Source organism: Cupressus sempervirens, chromosome 7 (assembly GCF_028749045.1).
Source record: "Cupressus sempervirens isolate cs-2001-9-10 chromosome 7, ASM2874904v1, whole genome shotgun sequence".
Lineage (NCBI taxonomy): Eukaryota > Viridiplantae > Streptophyta > Pinopsida > Cupressales > Cupressaceae > Cupressus > Cupressus sempervirens.
This window is the reverse complement of record NC_143124.1, coordinates 529,418,320-529,437,356: the sequence shown is the minus strand read 5'-3', so window position 1 is coordinate 529,437,356 and position 19,037 is coordinate 529,418,320. Positions and strand designations below refer to the sequence as shown.

The 19,037-nt window shown below is 31.9% G+C and overlaps 1 protein-coding gene across 7 annotated transcripts in view; it reads right to left on the bottom strand.

The window, feature by feature from the left end:
- Positions 1 to 18,187, bottom strand: part of LOC149547848 (protein ZINC INDUCED FACILITATOR-LIKE 1-like) — a 121,371-nt gene extending 103,184 nt beyond the window's left edge. For all 7 annotated transcript variants that reach the window (XR_016353928.1, XR_016353929.1, XM_089791892.1 and 4 more), the window contains exons 1-7: positions 17,978 to 18,187; positions 16,327 to 16,367; positions 16,116 to 16,176; positions 15,163 to 15,265; positions 14,848 to 14,950; positions 14,667 to 14,720; positions 13,922 to 13,984 (exon numbers count right to left, since the gene is read on the bottom strand). Coding sequence is in view for 5 of the 7 variants with exons in the window: in XM_089791892.1 (XP_089648018.1) it covers positions 13,922 to 13,984; positions 14,667 to 14,720; positions 14,848 to 14,950; positions 15,163 to 15,265; positions 16,116 to 16,176; positions 16,327 to 16,367; positions 17,978 to 18,149 (597 nt within the window). In the remaining 2 variants the exon portion in view is untranslated. The remainder of the gene's footprint in view (positions 1 to 13,921; positions 13,985 to 14,666; positions 14,721 to 14,847; positions 14,951 to 15,162; positions 15,266 to 16,115; positions 16,177 to 16,326; positions 16,368 to 17,977) is intronic.
- Between the last annotated feature and the right edge of the window lie 850 nt (positions 18,188 to 19,037).

The following is a 19,037-nucleotide window of genomic DNA, read 5'->3' as shown; positions in this document are numbered from 1 at the left end:
ATGGCATTCTTAGCATAGTTGCATGTTAGTTTAGCTCTGATTCTTGCAATAATCTCACATAGTTTAAATAATGGTATTGTAACACTCTCATTCACATTCTAGCATAGCTACATCTTGCATTTCCATTCAAGTTTAGTCTTCCATCTTGCATTGCATCTTTGAGGAACTCATTGTAGACACCTGCATTCTTGCATCTTGTCTTTGGAACCTCCCCTTGCATGGTTTACTAGCAAGAAGAGTATCTCTAAGGCTCATCTGAGAGCCTTCTTATTCTTGAAATATACTCTCTTGCACTCCGTGGATAGGGAGCTCTAAGCCGGCATCCAAGCATTCCAAACTCATATAATTGTTTGGATAGAAGGGTTTAGAGTGTGACACACTTTCGAGTGTACATTTTTGGCACCCGTACATGAACTCTTATCCTCAATATATTCTTCCTACTACCATTTCTCTTTCATCACCCTATCAACATCTTTGAGCATACCTTTCTATGGTCTTGTCTTATCATGACTTATCTTTCCTATAGGAGAACTATCTACATTCAAAAAGGTTGAGCTCTTTCTAAAAATTCAAAAAAGAAAAATTAAAAAAAAAGAAAAAGAAAATGTGCCTTGGTGAAAACTACTTCTTGTGGCACCTTGGTAGCAAAAGTAAAGAGAAATAAATGCATCCTATGGTGAAAACTACATCTTGTGGTACCTTAGATAAGTACCATGATGAAAACCTGGCAAAGAGGCATCATGCGTAATTCTTCCATCATCCATCTATCCCTTCTTCTCTCTTTGATCTTGACAATGTTGAGCTATCTTTGCATATTGGCTATCTTATCCACCAGATTTTCTATTGTGCTCTCCCATTCACTCATAGCCTCTATCTTGAGCTTTATTCTTATTTCTCTATTCCATTGCTATACTATCTAGTTGACCCCTTGGTCTTGATCATAATAAATGAAACATGGTTCTCATAGGTCTCTTGACATGGCTACTCTTTTGGACTACACACTTAATGCTATCTCACTTGTTGGCTTCATTTCTTATTTCACATGCTATCTTGCTCATTACTTCCATTACTTATCCAAAACATGCTTCATATGACTATTTCACCTCTTTCCCTAGCTTGGGTACTCTTGAGGAGTCAGTCCTTGAGGATCACTTTTACTTGCTTCATGCTCCTTTTTCATCCATCTTTGCTTATCCACCGACTTGTTTCTCCATCGTGTCCTATACCTTGCTAGACATTGGGAGAAAATGATGTAATCTTGCTTGAGAACTAGTGATCTCTAAATTATTCTAAAAAATCCAAAAAATCATATATGATGCTGAAAAAATCCTAAAAATCAAAATGATATGATCTTACACTCATAGCTCCTTGCTCATTACTTCCATTGCTTATTCAAAACATGCTTCATATGACTATTTCACCTCTTTCCCTAGCTTGGGTACTCTTGAGGAGTCAGTCCTTAAGGATCACTTTTAATTGCTTCATGCTCCTTTTTCATCCATCTTTTCTTATCCACTGACTTGTTTCTCCATCATGTCCTACACCTTGCTAGACATTGGGATAAAATGATATGATCTTGCTTGACAACTAGTGATCTCTAAAACCTTCTAAAAAAATCCAAAAAAAAATCATATATGATCTTGAAAAAATCCTAAAAATTAGAAAATGTCCTGAAAAAAAGACCTTCTTAGTGAAAACTTAGCAATAGGCACTTTGATGTATTAGCAAAAAAATCAAAAATACAAAAATACAAAAAATTGAAAAAAGTCCTGAAAAAATCTGCCAAGTGGTGAAAATCTGGAAACAGGCGCTACTTGAAACCCTCACACCTATGTCTATCAGTCTCAATCATCCACTTCGCTACACATTTCCTGGCTTGGAATTGTTTCTTGTCCTCATCTCGGGGGCATAGCTACTTAGCCTATATAGGTATTCTTGTGCATTAGGGTTTCTTTGACAACTCGCAAAATAGTGTTTCTCAACACTACCCCCACCCACTTTGACATCAAGTGTTTTTCAACACTTTACAGATAGTTTACCTACAGTCTTCAATGTCGCGATATTTCTCACTATCAGAATCAAGTTTGGAAGAAATGGCCAAGTGACTTACACACATGGACTTTAACACTTAAATGACTGAGCTGTGCTGATCTTTATCTACTTTGTGTGGTGTCTATGATGATTTCTTTGCCATGTGTTCCCTCCCTAATAGTCTTTCGAGGATGTCATTGACTAGAAGACTGGGGGCATGGGACATATTTTCTTGATTTCCGCTTGTGGGTATACTTTTGTTTGTCTATAGTGTTGTAAGCATTTATGCTGGTCCTATTCAACACGTTGACTTACAAATGTGTCATCCTTGACTGTTTCGCAAGACCGCACTCGGGGTTTATCCTGGCACTTATGCCTTGATACAGATGTAATCTTGCTAAATTAAACTTAGGGAATCTAATCACGTAGTTGTCTTGACTTACATGTCTCTGATACTTAGATTGGATTTCCACATCCCTATCTGATATTGATCATATTCATATCCTCATAGTTATACTAGTGATGGTTGTATGATCTCATGATGTCCCTAATAAATGCTCAATGATGAAATTAAGAGTCTAAATGCTATACACTTCTTGTTGGTAAACCACTTTTCATATTAGCTTGCATTTTAGGTTCATTTTCTAGCTTAGTCTTGCATTCTTGCATATGGGGAGAGCTCTCTCTTCATCTTTTTGTGGACATATCAGCTAACTCCTTTCATATATTTCTTTGCTTTCTTCTTGTTCATGTCTTTTCACCTTCTTAATCTTTCACTTCATCTCTTTTCTATCTTATCATCACATTATATAAAGTTTTGACCTCTTAAATAATTTCAATGTCCTAGATTCATTTTCGGGATCGAAATCCAAATTCAAGTTCATCTTGATCGTCAAAATTGTCTTTTAAAATCTTACTTTCTTCTAAGCAGTTAGCTGACCTTTTGAGGTCTAATCTCTGAATCATCACTGGGGCATCTTCATTTCTTCACGTCTTCATCATTTCCATACTTCATATCTACTTCAATTCACTGTTTCATGTCTAAAATCACCTTTCTACTTGTTTTGACCTAATTTTTATGCTATATCCTTCAAGGTCAACTCTAGTCAAACTGGGGCATTTTATTAGTTTTTTTATAGTCATTCTTGGGTTCTAATCATCTATCTGTCATCTTGGACATTGCTATATTCTAATTTTCTCATGTCTAGCTAGTTTTTGCATCCCCTTACCTCATTTCAATTTCGATCCCGAGGGGGCATAAATACTTTATCACTGATTGCTACAACTATCTATTTCTTAGGAGCATTTGTTTGATCTTCTCACTTGCTCTCACTCTATCCGCTTTTCTAGGTGTTAACATTCTTCTTGAATTCTAACATTGTTCTCTTCCTAGTGTTTAGTACTACCACTATCAGGCTGTACATTCAGGACTTGCTATCTTTTTCTACATTTCATGTTTCAAAATTAGATATCTATGTCTATCACCGCCTACTTGGCTTTCTATTTTCTTTGACATAATGTGTTCCCAGTTGAAAAGGGGGCTAATAGTCTAGATGACCATTTTTAGGTGATTAGATAAAAAGTCTATCCATGGACTAAAACAAGCTCCAAGAGCTTGGTATGCCAAGATGGATTCTTTCCTTCTCTCAGCAGGGTTCACCAAATGTCATTCAGATTCGACTGTCTACATTCTTCAGTGGGATGATTCTCACTTGCTACTTGTGCTTTATGTTGATGACTTAATCATTATAGGGAGTACAAAATCCATCATTGATAGTGTCAAGTCTACTTTACAAGAGATATTTTCCATGACTGACTTAGGTCTACTTCATTACTTCCTTGGTATTGAGATACAATAGTCTCCATCAGGGATCACATTATCACAACCCAAGTATACTCTTGATCTACTTGCTCAATTTCACATGAATGACTGCAAGACTACATCTACTCCATTTCTTTCAAGTGTTAAGTTAGAATAAAAGTGTTCCACTCCACTTGTTGATGCTACTTTGTATAGATAGTTGGTTGGAAGTCTCATCTACTTGAGACATACATGCCCTGACATATCCTTTGTAGCTGGCATGGTTTCTCGCTTCATGCAAGAGCCACATGAACTTCATTGGAAGGTAGCCAAACACATCTTACACTATATCCAGGGCACACATACATATGGGATATGCTATGTAGTTGGTACTGGACTATAATTAGTGGGTTATACAAACTCAGACTATGTAGGCAATCTTGATTCTCACAAATGCACTTCAAGATACATGTTTCATCTTGGTTTCTGCCCCATTTGTTGGCAGAGTAAAAAGCATAACAGTATTGCTCTTTCATCTACTAAGGCTGAGTATCAAGGAGCTATCACAACAGCTACAGAAGCTATTTGGTTACAACATATTTTGAAGGAGTTTGGTTTTGACATACCTAGATCCATAGTCATACATTGTGATAATAAGAGTGCCATTGAAATCTCAAAATATCTAGTTCAACATCAACGAACCAAACATATTGAGCTTCATATGCACTACATCAGAGAGCTGATTCATGAGTAGGTAATTGCATTGTAGTATTGTCCTATAGAAAAATAGATTGCATATATCTTCACCAGGCCCTTCATTGAGGTCAAGTATCTTCTTTTGTGAGATCTCTTGGGGATTCGGGATATTTCACCAGGGGGGGTCACATGACTCTTCTCTTCTTTATTGTACTTATCTCTCTTTTTGGGGGAGGGTTTTTCCCATGAGGTTTTCCCTCTTTCTCCATTTTTAGAGAGATTACATTGCATTGCATCACAGAGCATTGCATTTGTACATGGGTACCTAACATGGCCTAGTAGCTAGGATCCATCATGCATTTCATCATAGCTTTTGTGAGCTTAAGTGCATTCCCCTAAGTTGCACTTGGGGGGGTGTTAGTGTAAATAATTAATTATTATTAAATTTTACTTAAGTTTACTTAAGTTAATGCATTATTATATTAGTTTTCATGTAGGCACCTAGGAGTATGCGTAGTCATATGAGTTGTCTTTGTTGACAACACAAGAGTTTGCATATTCATATGAGTTGTCATATAGACAACATAATTGTTCGCACTCCAATTGAACACATGGTGTCTACAACATCTCTTTATGAGATACACCTATGTAATCTTATCCTCTCATCAGTGCACAAGTTCCTATGCTCAATGGAGGGTAATCCACTCTTGGTGGACATGTGCTTAGTTGTGAGGCTTATCACTTTGCTAACTACTAGTCATTCTAGATGCCTTTATATACAGACACTTCTAGTGTGTATTAATATTATATTCACTCTCACTATTGTTATTATGATCATACATTATTGGTCCATATAGTGCTAAGTGCTTGAGCTTGTTGATCTTGGTGTCATTTTGCCTTAAGGCAAATTCTTACAATATCTCATATACTATAGATAACCCATTAGTTGGCCTTAATTTCAGGAGGGCAATGGTTGGGAGTTCAACTCCCATTATCTAATTCCTTTAATTTGAATTTGAATCTTTTCCCTTTCCATAAAATTTTATGATATCATCAAAATCCACACTTTTACCTGAACTCCAAACTGTCATAACTTTCACATCCAATCTCCATTTTTGACGAAATGAATGTCATTGGAAAGATTTTGACGAGCTCTTTCATTTGAAATCCATTGTTGACCACTTTTGAGATGATTTTTAAAACCATTTTATGACCTTTATTCCTAGTTTGACCAAACTTTGACCAACCATACCTTTTGCATCCAAACTCTGATTTCATCCGTTCAAGTTGTGTTGGAGTTAGAATTGTGAACACTTTGTAATGATGTTGATTCTTGGAGTATTGGGGACATTTTAATTTTCACTAATTTTTATTCCTCGAATCAAAGATGACATCGAATCCTTGGAAAAGAATCTAAATCATCATATACATGAAACTAATATGCGTGTGGATTTTTTTATCCTCACCAAAAGCCCTACATAGGGACATATATACTTCTAAGGTTCGAGAATTGAAAATTTCCTTTAAGGCTTTGAAGTTGAGGATGTCACTTGGGTTAAATTCCCAATAGCTACCAAATGTTCTCTCAAAGGTCCATTTCTTACGTGAACCTTCTCAGCTTCATAGGTTTTCTCTAACTTCTGAAACTCGATGATCTCACGATACTTAGAAAAGGTTACATCCCAAAGACTTCTCAAATTTCCTCAGGCATTATCTTAACTTTACAATTTCCACTCACATCTCTAACACACCAGGCAATGAGATCATACATTTTAGCAACTAAGATCAAAAGATTTGAATCCATAAAAATCATGGGCACAACCAATTTTCCTAAGTCAAAATTCCAAACATTTCCATTCAAGGAAAAAAAGGTTTCTCTATGAAAAATACTTCTTAAAAAGCTGCAACCCACTCTTGGAAGTTTGTGCATCTTGTGTCCAATTTCCCCTATCATATAAACCCTTAACAATCTTTAAACAAGGTGTAACTGGGACAAATTTCTTATCTTGTGTAGCATCATTGATTGACCCACCTAATTTTTCTAAAAGGTCATCATGGACATTCCTTTGTTGATAGTCTATTTTTCCTGTAAAATCCCTTCTAGGAGGCATCTTCTAACAATTATAAAAAATTTTGTGCATACAAATAATTTTCTCTACCTCTTTCTGTTCAATATAGAATTCAAAGTGGGAAAAGATACTTGTTGCTTCCTAAACATCCTCGATTCACCCTTCGTTATCCTTCTACAAATTTTTATAGTGTCATGTAACTCATACCTCATCCTTGCTTTGGAATTGATTGCCTTTACATAGTAAAATATGATGTATGTACACAATTTTATTAGATCATAATCCACACAAAACTAAATTAATTCTCTATTTTAATTTGTTGTAGACAATAGGCATGCACATCTCATGAAAAACTTCAAAAATATACCATTGATTTAAAAATAAATCTAAAAAACTCTGATTTAATTTTGTTGTCGAGTCACCTCCTTCCATACTAATGGGGCAATCAAAACAATTACATTGTGCCAGCTCTAAGCCATCCTTTCTTTGCGGGCTTTTATTGTACCATTGAAGACTTTGAGACACTTGGCACATTTTTGTTATGAATAAACACCATGCATCTCTCTATAACAACACATGGACCACCGTTGATTTTCTTTAGATCTTGCGGTGAACTTTTCCCATGACTTTTTTGTATGATCAACTTTACTGTGGACACATGTTACAATGTTGTGTTGTCACGATGGATAAAACACTCACAAGTTTTTGCTGCAACATAACAACAACTGTAGGTCCTTTTAGATCTTGCAGTTGTGTACCAACCATCATTCATTGGTTCAACTATTCAAGATGTATCCACATGGAAGAATTTGAACCAGGCACAAGAAAGGACTAGACCACATCTGTGCTCTAGGCCCATGTTGTACATGTGTTACAACATTGCATTGTCATGATAGAATCACTTAGGCTTGCATGTCCTTATAACAACAAGGTGACTGATGGTGATCTTCCTTTGATCCAACATCTTTGATATGAGGAAACCACTATGCACTAGGCGCACCACAAGACACATGTCGTGTGGTCATATTTTCATAATAGTTAAGAAGCTCACATCTTTTCCCAATGACGTAATGATGACCCTTGATCTTCTTTTGATTTGACAACCTAAAAAGATACTCCTTTTGATCACCATGAATGGCCCACGTGGGACACACATCAAATAGTCACATTGTCACAAAGGTTAAGGTGCTTGCACATTCATTCAATGGCATAGCGATAACTATGGATCTAACCAAGATCTGATAGTCATAAAAAACAACTTGGGTCCACATGCTTCACGGGTAACAAATAACATGGTGCTAGATGGAATAAAAAATAAAACTTGTCATATTTTTTGAAACTTATAATACCTAGGCCAATTATTGCATAAGCAAATGACACTTATCAGTGGAATAAGACTGCACAAGACATAGGAAGCACCTTTCTAAAAGGAGCCCTAATTTACCAAGTAGATGAAATACAAAACCCCTTCTCATGCTAGGATAACCTTTCTGAAAGATGAGCGAAAAAATTTGAAAAATAACAAGGGCAAGGGTTTTTGTTAAAATGCTTAGGGTTTCTACTGACACACCCTTTTGAGAAATTTCACCATAAAGGCTATTGAAATTAAATTAATTTAAGACCAAGACTACTATACAAGCTAATGTCTAAAAATAAGTCTAATAGGTGCAATGACAACTACTACTTGTAACAAGTGATATCATAGCTTGGACACAAGTTTGAATCAACATAGGCCATGCCAAGTAATGTTGGGAGGGAGATTATTAGTAGGTGTCATTGTCTCTTGTGAGAATTCACGACATGACTTAACATCATCTTGTGTCTTCTACAAGTTGGTGGAATCAATTATTCAATTGTATATTGTCATTGATCATTGATGTTTACAAAAATGTCAGTATTAACTAAGAAATATAGAGTTTGTAGTATTAACCTTGTACATCTTAGTATTGACTGAGCAATCGAGTAATGAAGACTTTCCAGTATTATCAAAATAGTTGGTTAATGAAAGGATTCTCGATTGCAGTATTGGCCATGTAGTTAGGCATTGAAAGAGTTCAGTATTGACAGAGTGATTGGGCAATGAAGAAGTCATAGTGTCAACCAAGTGTTCAGTTCCAGTGTTGATCGAGTGATAGTAGATTGAAATTACAAAATGTTTTATTAATTGAGGCTGACTACTTGGATGTTTATTGATGTTTTGAAGTATTTTCAAGCCAACTTTTCCTAACTTATGATGTATAAAAAAGGTCAAGTTGTGAGGACAAGATGTGTATAAAAAATGAATATGAAATAGATGGATATGTGAGTGAAGACAAGGCAGAGCATGAAAGTGTCAAAGTTAAGCTACAAAGAAACATCTGATCAAGAAGGATCCAGAGGTCAAGCCAAAATAAAGATCTAAATCAACAAAAAAAAAACTTCTTAAATTAAATCAAATTGATGTTCCTTTCTAACCATTGTAGCAGTAAAGAAATCTCTTAAAAGAGTTGACTTAATAGTCATTTTGTAAATCCTCTAACAAGGTGACATTTCTAGATTGAAGTGTTTAAAGACCTCTAACCAATCCACTCCTAATAGGGTGAACTAAATCCTCTAACAAGGTCATACTTAATAATATGTTTTGTAACCTTTAACAAGGTTGGCTCCTAATAAGGCTCACTTCAGAAGAGTGAAAATTATTATGACTAGTTGCTAGGTGGTTTTTCCTAAATTGGACTTCCACGTTAAATCTTGGTGCCATTTGTGTTCATGTTATTTATTTATGGTTAATATTTTGCAACTAAGTCACTAAAGGATAAAAAAAATTAATACATCTTAAGATTATTTTGTTAATCGAGCATTAGTTATATTCTAGTGTTAACCAACCTACTAAGTATTGTATGATAAGTGGAAGATTTCATTGACATCTAAGGGACAAGGTTTTGTTTTTTTGGTAACATATTCACCCCTCTCCTCTTAGTGACTCCTCTTACATTTCCAACATAAATCTAGTCATGACAATATTTTGGTACAATGACAACTGCTACTTATTACAATGTCTAGAATATTCTTCATCACAATTTCAAAAAATAAATACCCAATCCTCTCATATTTAATTTTAAAATAATATTTTTGTTTCATAAATTTTTAGTTAATTTTTTTTAATTAATATTTTTGTTTAAAAAGATATAGGGACTAAAATGAAATTCGTTGTTGCTACATATCATCACTGATGATATTTAATTTTGTATTAGTTTAATATCAATACTACTTGACTTGCATGATATCTAGCAGTTATATATTCCCAACACATATAATATGATAACCCTTACCATAAATTATGCGTTCTACCTAATTGAAAATTACCTATTCTATAAGACTAATATTTTAATATTAAAACATCTTAAGCATATAATTTAATTTAAATGTTCAATATACAAACAAATCATTTAGCCACACCCAAATCAATAATAATAAAAGTGGGCTAAATCTAACCTTAAAGTTTAATAATTAATTAAGCTCCATATAATAATAATAAAATTATAATTTTTAGGTATGTGTAATTTTGTCCACAATTTTCATCTATAATGAGATATTTACCACGATTTTATAAAATTCTCATACGATTAAAACAAATTGTTAAACTTGATTTTTTTCCTACCTAAAAATAAAAATAAAATTTTCGAATAGAAATTAACTTTTTTCAAAATTTGCCAATAGAAATTAACTTTTTTCCCCTGAACTAATGTTTGATTCGCCAAAATTTTATAATTTTTTTTTTTTTTTTCAACTGAGGGTTTCTTAGGTATCCCTAAAACATAAATCACTCCTTAAAAGCTAAGAGCTCTATACTTATTATATAATTTATAAATATTAAAATTATATATTTAGTTTATATAGTTATATTTAATATTATATATTTTAGTTTATTTTATTATATAATATAAATTTGAATATTTTAAATTTAAAATGATTTTTGTTATTGAATATTATATATACATTAATTTCATTTCTAATTATATTTATCATAAATTTCATATACTATAAATTATTTAATATAAATGATTCAATATAGCTATTATTTAGATAAATTAATTGTTTTACTGAAAAAGATATTATATAATTTTTATTTTTACATGACCATTAAACAACATCTAAAAAATAACTTGAGCACTAGTGAGGTGTTTGCTCATTTTGATGATGAATGAAAGCATTAAAAATGTTTTGATTTTTTGTATATATCTACTTTTCTTTCTCTCTAGCAACAACTTTATAATAAATCTTCCCAAGGGAGAATAGTGAAAGTCTATAATATAACAAGGTTGCATAACATTGGTTCCAAAAATTTGATAGAATTGGTTAATATTTTTGCATATTAATATTAGTATTAGAAAAATATTGAAATAAATAAAGTTAAATAATTTGATATTAATTATTATTATTTTATTTGTAAGTTTGAGTAAGTGAAAATCACCATGTTAATTTAATTATTTATTAAAAATAAAAGAGTTAAAGTTTATAGTTATATTATTTCAATTTTTTTGTATTGAATTATTTTATTATTTTATATTGTATAAAAATATAAATATGTTCAATATAAAATATAATATATATAATGTAATTTATGTAAATCATTTTTAATGAAGTTCTTTTTTGTACTTCTACCTATATATAATATAAAAATCTATAATATACTATAATAGTTTTAATGTAAAAAAAAGATACATATGTATGAGATAAAAAAATTTACCACTTTATTGTATTAATTCGATATTTGTAAAGTTTTCATATTTATTTATTAATTAAATCTATCAAATAATTTATTTGTTTCAAATATGATTGGTTCAATTCAATTTTCCCTATAGGAGCCCTTTTCTCTAAGGCTCCTCCATATTTCATTTTTTTTGGGCTGAATTTTAGTAACCTCTTAATTCCTTTTTAATCATATAGAATTTTTTTAATGATTTCCTTCAACAATTAAATTAATATAAAATAAAATAAAAACTAAATCTATTGTATAAAACTACAAAATTCCAGGAATGAAATAGTTTAGCATGCCAAACTCAATAGAAATCAGCAAAAATAAATAAAAATAAATTCAATTATTAAATTGAAACAAACTAAAATATTCTAATAATAATAATTAAAAACCTCAAAGACTATATAAGAATGGTTTTCTCTATTTGCAGGTGGTTTTAATTGTGTTCAAGGCAAGTAGGTGACTCATCTTCGACTTGGAAAATCTGAAGAACATCTCAGAAGAAGAAAACTTTCAATAAAGTTCATTAAACAGTCTCAGTATCAACAAATCAACATTTCAATTCCTAGATTTTCTTGAAGAGAAACAAAAACTCGCTAGATAATTGACATTGTACAGTTTCAATTTTTCTTTTAGGGTTTCTTTGGCTTCTTAACAATGTACTAATGTCTCACTTAAAAAACCAATGACATTGGTAGTAGTCTAGCAATGAAAAAAACCTTAAAAACAACATCATTGGTAGTAGTCCGTCAATCAAAAAAACCTAAGTCAAAGCATCCTGTTATCTACTCTTCGATGAAGAAGGCTACCCTACCGTAGCGTACAAAAAATCTAGTTATCAAACCCTTCAAAGGTAGAGTTTGGTTTTGTTGAATTTTTATTATCTTTTTCATTACAAGCTCACCTGTATTGGGGTTGGGGTTGTGTCATTTAAAAAAAAACTTTCTTATATATTTTTTTTGGTTCATACTGGCATGGTTCAAAAACTACCAAATTTCAAATCTAGAAGATTGAACTTAAACTATGTAACTAAAAAGACCAATTCCTTGTTAATTGAACTTCTTCAAATTGTCACTTTTGGCTCGTACTACAACAGATAACACCTGTGGAGTTTTTTTCCCTGCACTTCTTCAATTACAGAGAGTATCTTCTTATAATTTAAAGGCCAAGTTCTGATAAATTGATGTTATATTCAAGGATTGAAAATTCTTAAATCTAAGGTTTTTAAATCTTATTTTGTTTAGCTTTATTAAAAGTTTTAATTTTTTTAATGTTTGTTCTATGTTGAGAGTATGGCTGTATTGAATTGAATTTAGCTGTTATATCATTATGAGTCACAATAAATTGTAAATGCTACAACTACAAGATGTAAAGGGATATGTTGTTAAAATAGGGACCAGTTAACTTTTGGATTATTTTGTTTTAAAAATAGTCATTTGTAGAGATAGTTCATTGTGACATTGCGGCTTTTATATTTGAAGATTGATTTTAATTACAACATATTATGTTTTCATTAATTCAACACTCTCATTAATCTAAATATTCTACCATCATTAGTCTGACTCACATTCTCATCAAATCAAACTACCACTAATATTTTGTCTACATAAATCAAACTACAGTAAACAAATTCATGTGGTTTATTGTACAATGTTTTCAAATAGTTTTAAAGAAATGTGGTCCCTTTCAAATAGTTTGAAAGAAATGTGGTCCATTATTTTTATTCATTGTAGCTGAAACACAACTTTATTGTGTTATCAATCAAAACAAAAATACTTGTAACTATTTTTTGATTAATTAAATATTTTCTAAAGCTTTCATATTTATTTACTAATTTTATTTATTATACAATAATTATTTTATTTTATTTTTAATTAATTAAACTATTGTAACTTATGGCAAATACAAGCCACTATGTGGTACTTGTTTAACTTTGTTAAAGTTATAATCTTTGATTTTGAAATCTGCTCTTATGGCTAGCTCAAAGATAAATAATTTTATAAATTAGAAAACTTAAAAATTTTCTCCTTTACTTTATCATTATTAAAAATTGATATAAAGAAGAAAAATTGTGGAAAATTGTTGATTGATATTCTACAGCCTACGGCAAGATCTAATAATCACAAAAACTGTGATTGGAAAAATTATATATTAGTGAATTGCTCCACATTAAAAGTTGTGGACGAATCTATTTATCATGTCCAAAATCATATATCACCTACGTCAACATACTTTAGAATGTTGTAAATTCATTACGTCAATATTTTGGTCGGCCATATATATACGACCTCCAACAAAGGAATTTGATTTTTAATTTTTTTTTATTGTTTCGGAGGAGTTAATTTTGACCAACATTTATAACAAAAGAATCATAATCAACGGCCACTAAAAATGTCAAGAGTCTTTGTTGGATTCTTGAAAATAATTATTTGGTCTTATAAATGTTATTTATGCGATATCCTTATAACTTTATAATGTTCATTTTGTTTACGTGACAAGTAATAGAAACACTTCTGAAAGCATGGCAGGAAGCGAGAAAACCATTTAATTTCAGTTGATTGGGCGAAAATTTAAAAAGTTACGTACCTGGGCCAAAAAGCCTCCAATTGCTGGACCAATAATCAAACCGATTCCCCATGTTGTTGTCACCTTAAAACATAACACAAAAACCAGTTTAAATTATTTACTAATTATTATTATTATTTGTTTTTGTTATCAGAAAGCACCTTTTTTTAAAATTTGAAATCATTATGAATCGTGATTTAGGGCTTATTTGACGAGCGGAATAGGAATATGTATTTCAAAAATTTTGAATTCTTTGTTTGGATGCACCAAAACGAAATTGGAATACAAAGCAAAAAAAGGGTTTTGCAATTCCATCCAAATAGGTGTTATTGAAATACGTATTCCTATTCTATTTTTTTTAATTTTAGAAAACATAAATTTTGAGGTCCGCAAATTCCCTGTTGGCTGAACCAAACGGAGAACAGGAATACGTAGCCCCATTTTCTATTCCAAAATACGTATTCCAGAATACGTATTCTTATTCCTTCCTATTCCGCTCGCCAAACGAGCCCTTAGTGTTTTAATTATGGCTCATTGCATTTCATTTAGAAGGTTAATAATCTACTCCTGGTGCATGAAAAAAAAGTTAAAAAAATATAATTATGAAACTTTATTGGTCTTGAATTAATATCGTAATGGCTATTTTTTTAACTTTTGGACTAGTCTGAAATTGTATTAGATCGTATTATCGTATTATGGCTAAATTTTTATACCACATCAATATGACATTTTAATTTATTTGTAAATTGTAATAAATTATACATACAATTGACAAGCCTGCTGCATGATGTTCCTCTCTGGAGACTTCCGTTGCATACGCCTGCAATTCATGACTCATATTCACATGCCACACTTAATATAACAAAATAGCCTTTCAAACTTAAAACAGTGGCTAGGGTTTGTAGGATTTGTAGTGCTTGGATGAGAAAGACAGAATGCCAACTTACTTTAATTGTACCAATCAACCCATTGAAAGATCCAAGCAAAAATCTTGTAGAAATGGCCATCCAATAGTTTACACTCATTCCAAACAGAGTATTCAATACGATTCTGCATTCATAATAATCAGTAGTAAAATATAATAAAAGTAGTATAGTTAGTTTTTTAGTCATTCTTAAATATCATATTAAGGAAAAAATTAAGCTTAAAAAAAGTATATTTTGACTATTTAATACTTTAAGTTTAAAAATCAAGTTTTATTGTATGATGTTTAATCTATTAAAACTTTTGGTAGTGGTAATAGTGTATATTAATATACTGACATGGAGATGGCACCAATGATAATAACAGGCTTGCGGCCATATCGATCTGCAGCAACTCCCCATACCACTGAAAACAGAAAGCGTCCCACCATGAATGATGATCCTGCACAAACATTTATCCAAAACCATCAACATACTATCCAATAAAGACTATCAAGAAAAAAGTGATTTTACTGGATTTTTCAATTTTTAGTGGAAACATATCATTGCGTGGGGGTATGAAAGGGGGATAGTGGTGGGGGGCGGGGGTGGTTGTTTGTACTATACATATGGTACTTAAAATGCTAGTTATGAAAAGATGTATTCCAATATAAGATAAAGGTGTAAAAGAGTAAATATTTGAACATTGCATTGAATTGGAACATCGAACATTGAACATAAATACCAGGACGTTCCCCATCCTCAACAGAGGTGGCGGAGTCAAGTGGCACCGCTAGGGACGGTCCTAGTCTCCAAAACCTGGAGCGAAAAGGGAGAGACACGTCCCCATGTTACTATGATACTGACATCTTTGTCTTTATATAGTAGCAAATTATGATGATTTAGGTAAGCATACATCAAAATTACAAAGCCTTCTTTGACTAAACAGCCATGTGTAAAGGATTTAATCTGTCAGGTTTATTCTAAGGCTCAACTTGGCCTAAATGCACTTCAAAAGATTTGAACTTTAATAGATGCCTTTGTATGCTTCATATTGATTTTCTAAATATTCAAAAGTATATATATGGGGGGGATATATATTTTTTTAAACTGACGAGTCTATAGGTTTTTGGAGGAGATGACCATTGTTTCTGTAGGATAATTAAGAAAAATGAACTCGTTCAGTTGCTGGCCATTTTTCTGTTATGTTTTTGTTATATGACTTGATATTTTTTTTTTGGACTGAAATTCTTTCTCCATTGAGTTTAATCGGAACTAAGAACAATGAAAGTTAATACCAGAAAATTACTCACCAAGGATGCCAGCATACGTTGCTATATCTTCAGATTTTTCTGCTATGTTAAAATCTTTTACCTGCAAATTACAAAATAGTCATATATAAACTCAACTAAACTGAGATTTTAACTATTTGATAGTTACAAACTCAGATGGATGTTTTAGGACTGCTGTAGATTCTATAAAGCAATAGTTTCATCCCTTAATTACCACCTTTTTGCCCCTTACCATAAAATAGAGGAAGGGAAACAATGAAGATATGGGCAGAGCTGAAAACACACAATCCAAACAAATTTGTATTAGCATTAGATCTGAATATTAGGAAATCCTTCTAAAAGCTAAGCTTCTGTAATTTGATGACTATATTTTCTAAATTAGTCCGATAAAATCGTTTTCTAGATTAGCCTGATCAAAGTTAGGGAGATAACAGCAGTATAAAGTATAAAAAGTATAAAGATAAGAGATATTATATGAAATTGTTTTTTATACTCTTAAGAGGAACAGTATTTTTTTAGAAATTTGAATCTAACTTGCATCTGATTGAAATCAATTTGCCAACTCTTACAACCATACTCAAATAAACCATGAGAACTGAAACTGACACTGTCAGCAACATGTTTAAGTATCCATTCATTAATTTTAATGCTTCTTTTTAATAAAGTCTCTATGACTTCTAGCATATTCCTACATATTACAAGTCCTTTCTTTAACATCCACTAAACCATCAAATAGACATACCATCAACGTTTAGACCTCAAGCACCTCTCCTGAAACACCTAAATGAATAAATGTTTAGGAACCTTAATTTCCTCCAACACCCATTTTAACGTCTTTCATGATCATTTTAAAAACTTAGATGATTTGTCGTTAGCTTCATCAATACTACTACCACCATCTCTCTTTACACTCTCCCCCAAGAAAACATATAATCTAGTAGAAATGATTTCTTTTCTACAAAGCTATAAGACTAATATGTTGACACTCAAAAAATCTAGTCCTACGTTTTTAATTTAGTTTGAAACAGCAAAATCTTTACTTTTCCTTCAAATGTATACTTTCACATTGAAAGAAAAGAGTACTTCAGCATCTGCACTCTAAAGCATTTCTTTTCAATAACAGAAAATAATCACTCATTAGGAAGACGTTTTTTTTTTCCTTTGAAGATTTCAGTGTAGATTTTACATCACATCAAAAGTACGTATTGGTGGTGGAGAAGGATCTTATTGGAGATATAGTAATTAGGCGAACACCTCCTCACGCAATAGAGCTGGATACAACCATGCATAATGTGGAATTTGTACCCACTACATACTAAGTTGATATGTCAAGCATATGGGGAGGAAAGATCAAAAGACCTGTGCTCAGATACCATGTAGATTTTGCCATCACATGAAAAGCGAATACTAATAGTGGCCGAAAGAGATCTCATCGAAAATATAATCACTACTAGCTAATAAACCAGTCCACCACTCCTGTGGTGGCCACACTATAAGAGACTGTACCTTCGTTCTATGAGATTCAATTCTCAAAGTTTCTCTCATTTATCTGAGCATTCCTTTAGTGTAGTTACACCCAATTCAACTTTCGTACCATGATAAAGTCTAGAAAGATAACATAAATATAAAGAAAAAAATATTTTCCCATTCAACTCAACCAACAATCAAATCCATGACATAAGCAACCAGGCCTGCAGCCAAATATGAATATTAATCCTGCACAATTAAATTGGTACAAACCCAAAAACTGAAATTTAAAATTCAGGAATAGATTTGTATCGTAAATTTCAAACTCATACTGAGATCATGTGCTGCTCTTGTAGTGGTGAAAACAGAACAGAGTTATAAAAGCAAATATTGGAAATAAATAATATTGTCAATACCATTGACAAGCACGACCATTCCAACAAAGAAAAACTCTTTGAGCGGATATCCTCTCTGTTGCTCTTTTCGATGCTCTAACTTGCATGCTTCACAGCCTTCAAAATACACAGCATGATTTCCTCTTTTCAGCAGAGGCTCATGCTGAGCATTACTACTTGAAGAACCAGCCATTCTCTTCTCTTGAGGTTGTTAGGGAATTCTTTCACCCTCACAAACAAAAGGCTTGTTGATAATTTATTGGGTCTCAATCCATCAAAGCATATTTTAAATTGCATTCATGTGAATGCAAATATCTCCACGAGGAAAGCTCAGTTATAGTTTGGGAAACATATGGCCCCATTTTTCTTTTGGTTAAATTCGATTGGTATACATAGATTGGAGTAGATTATTACCTTTATTAGTACTTCAAAAATTAATTAAAGGGAACTATTTTATTAAAATTAGTTTTGTCATATATTTTGTTTTATGGTCAAAAGGATTTTCCTATTTTATCAAAGTTAATATCAGTTATTTGTTGTAATTAAATGATTGTTTCAACTTTTGAGAGTTTGGTATGCAAGCTATTTATTTTATGCATTGAAAATAATATGCATTTCATAAAATCACCATCAACTACATTTTCTTTCTAAATGATTCTTTCAACTTTTCATCATATCCAAGACACATCATTTATCTCATGCATTGACAAGAAGATCTATTCCACGGAAATCATCATCAGCTCCATATTCTACCCAACATGTCTCTTCAACTTTTAATCTGTACTTTGAAGATTCATTGCATCCAAAATATAATCAGCTTCATTACATCCAAAATATAATCAGCTACATGTTCTAAGTCCTAAATGGTCTCTTCAACTTTTCAATATCATGTTAAAAATTAATTCCTTTCAAATTATCATCAGCTACATATTTTACTACAAATTCAATTAAAAAAGATTAATTCCATAAAAAATCACCATAGACTAAATATTCTTCCTAAATGATCTTTTCAACTTTTAATTATACCCGATACACACCATTTATCTTGAAATTATAATCAGCTACATATTATGGCTGACTG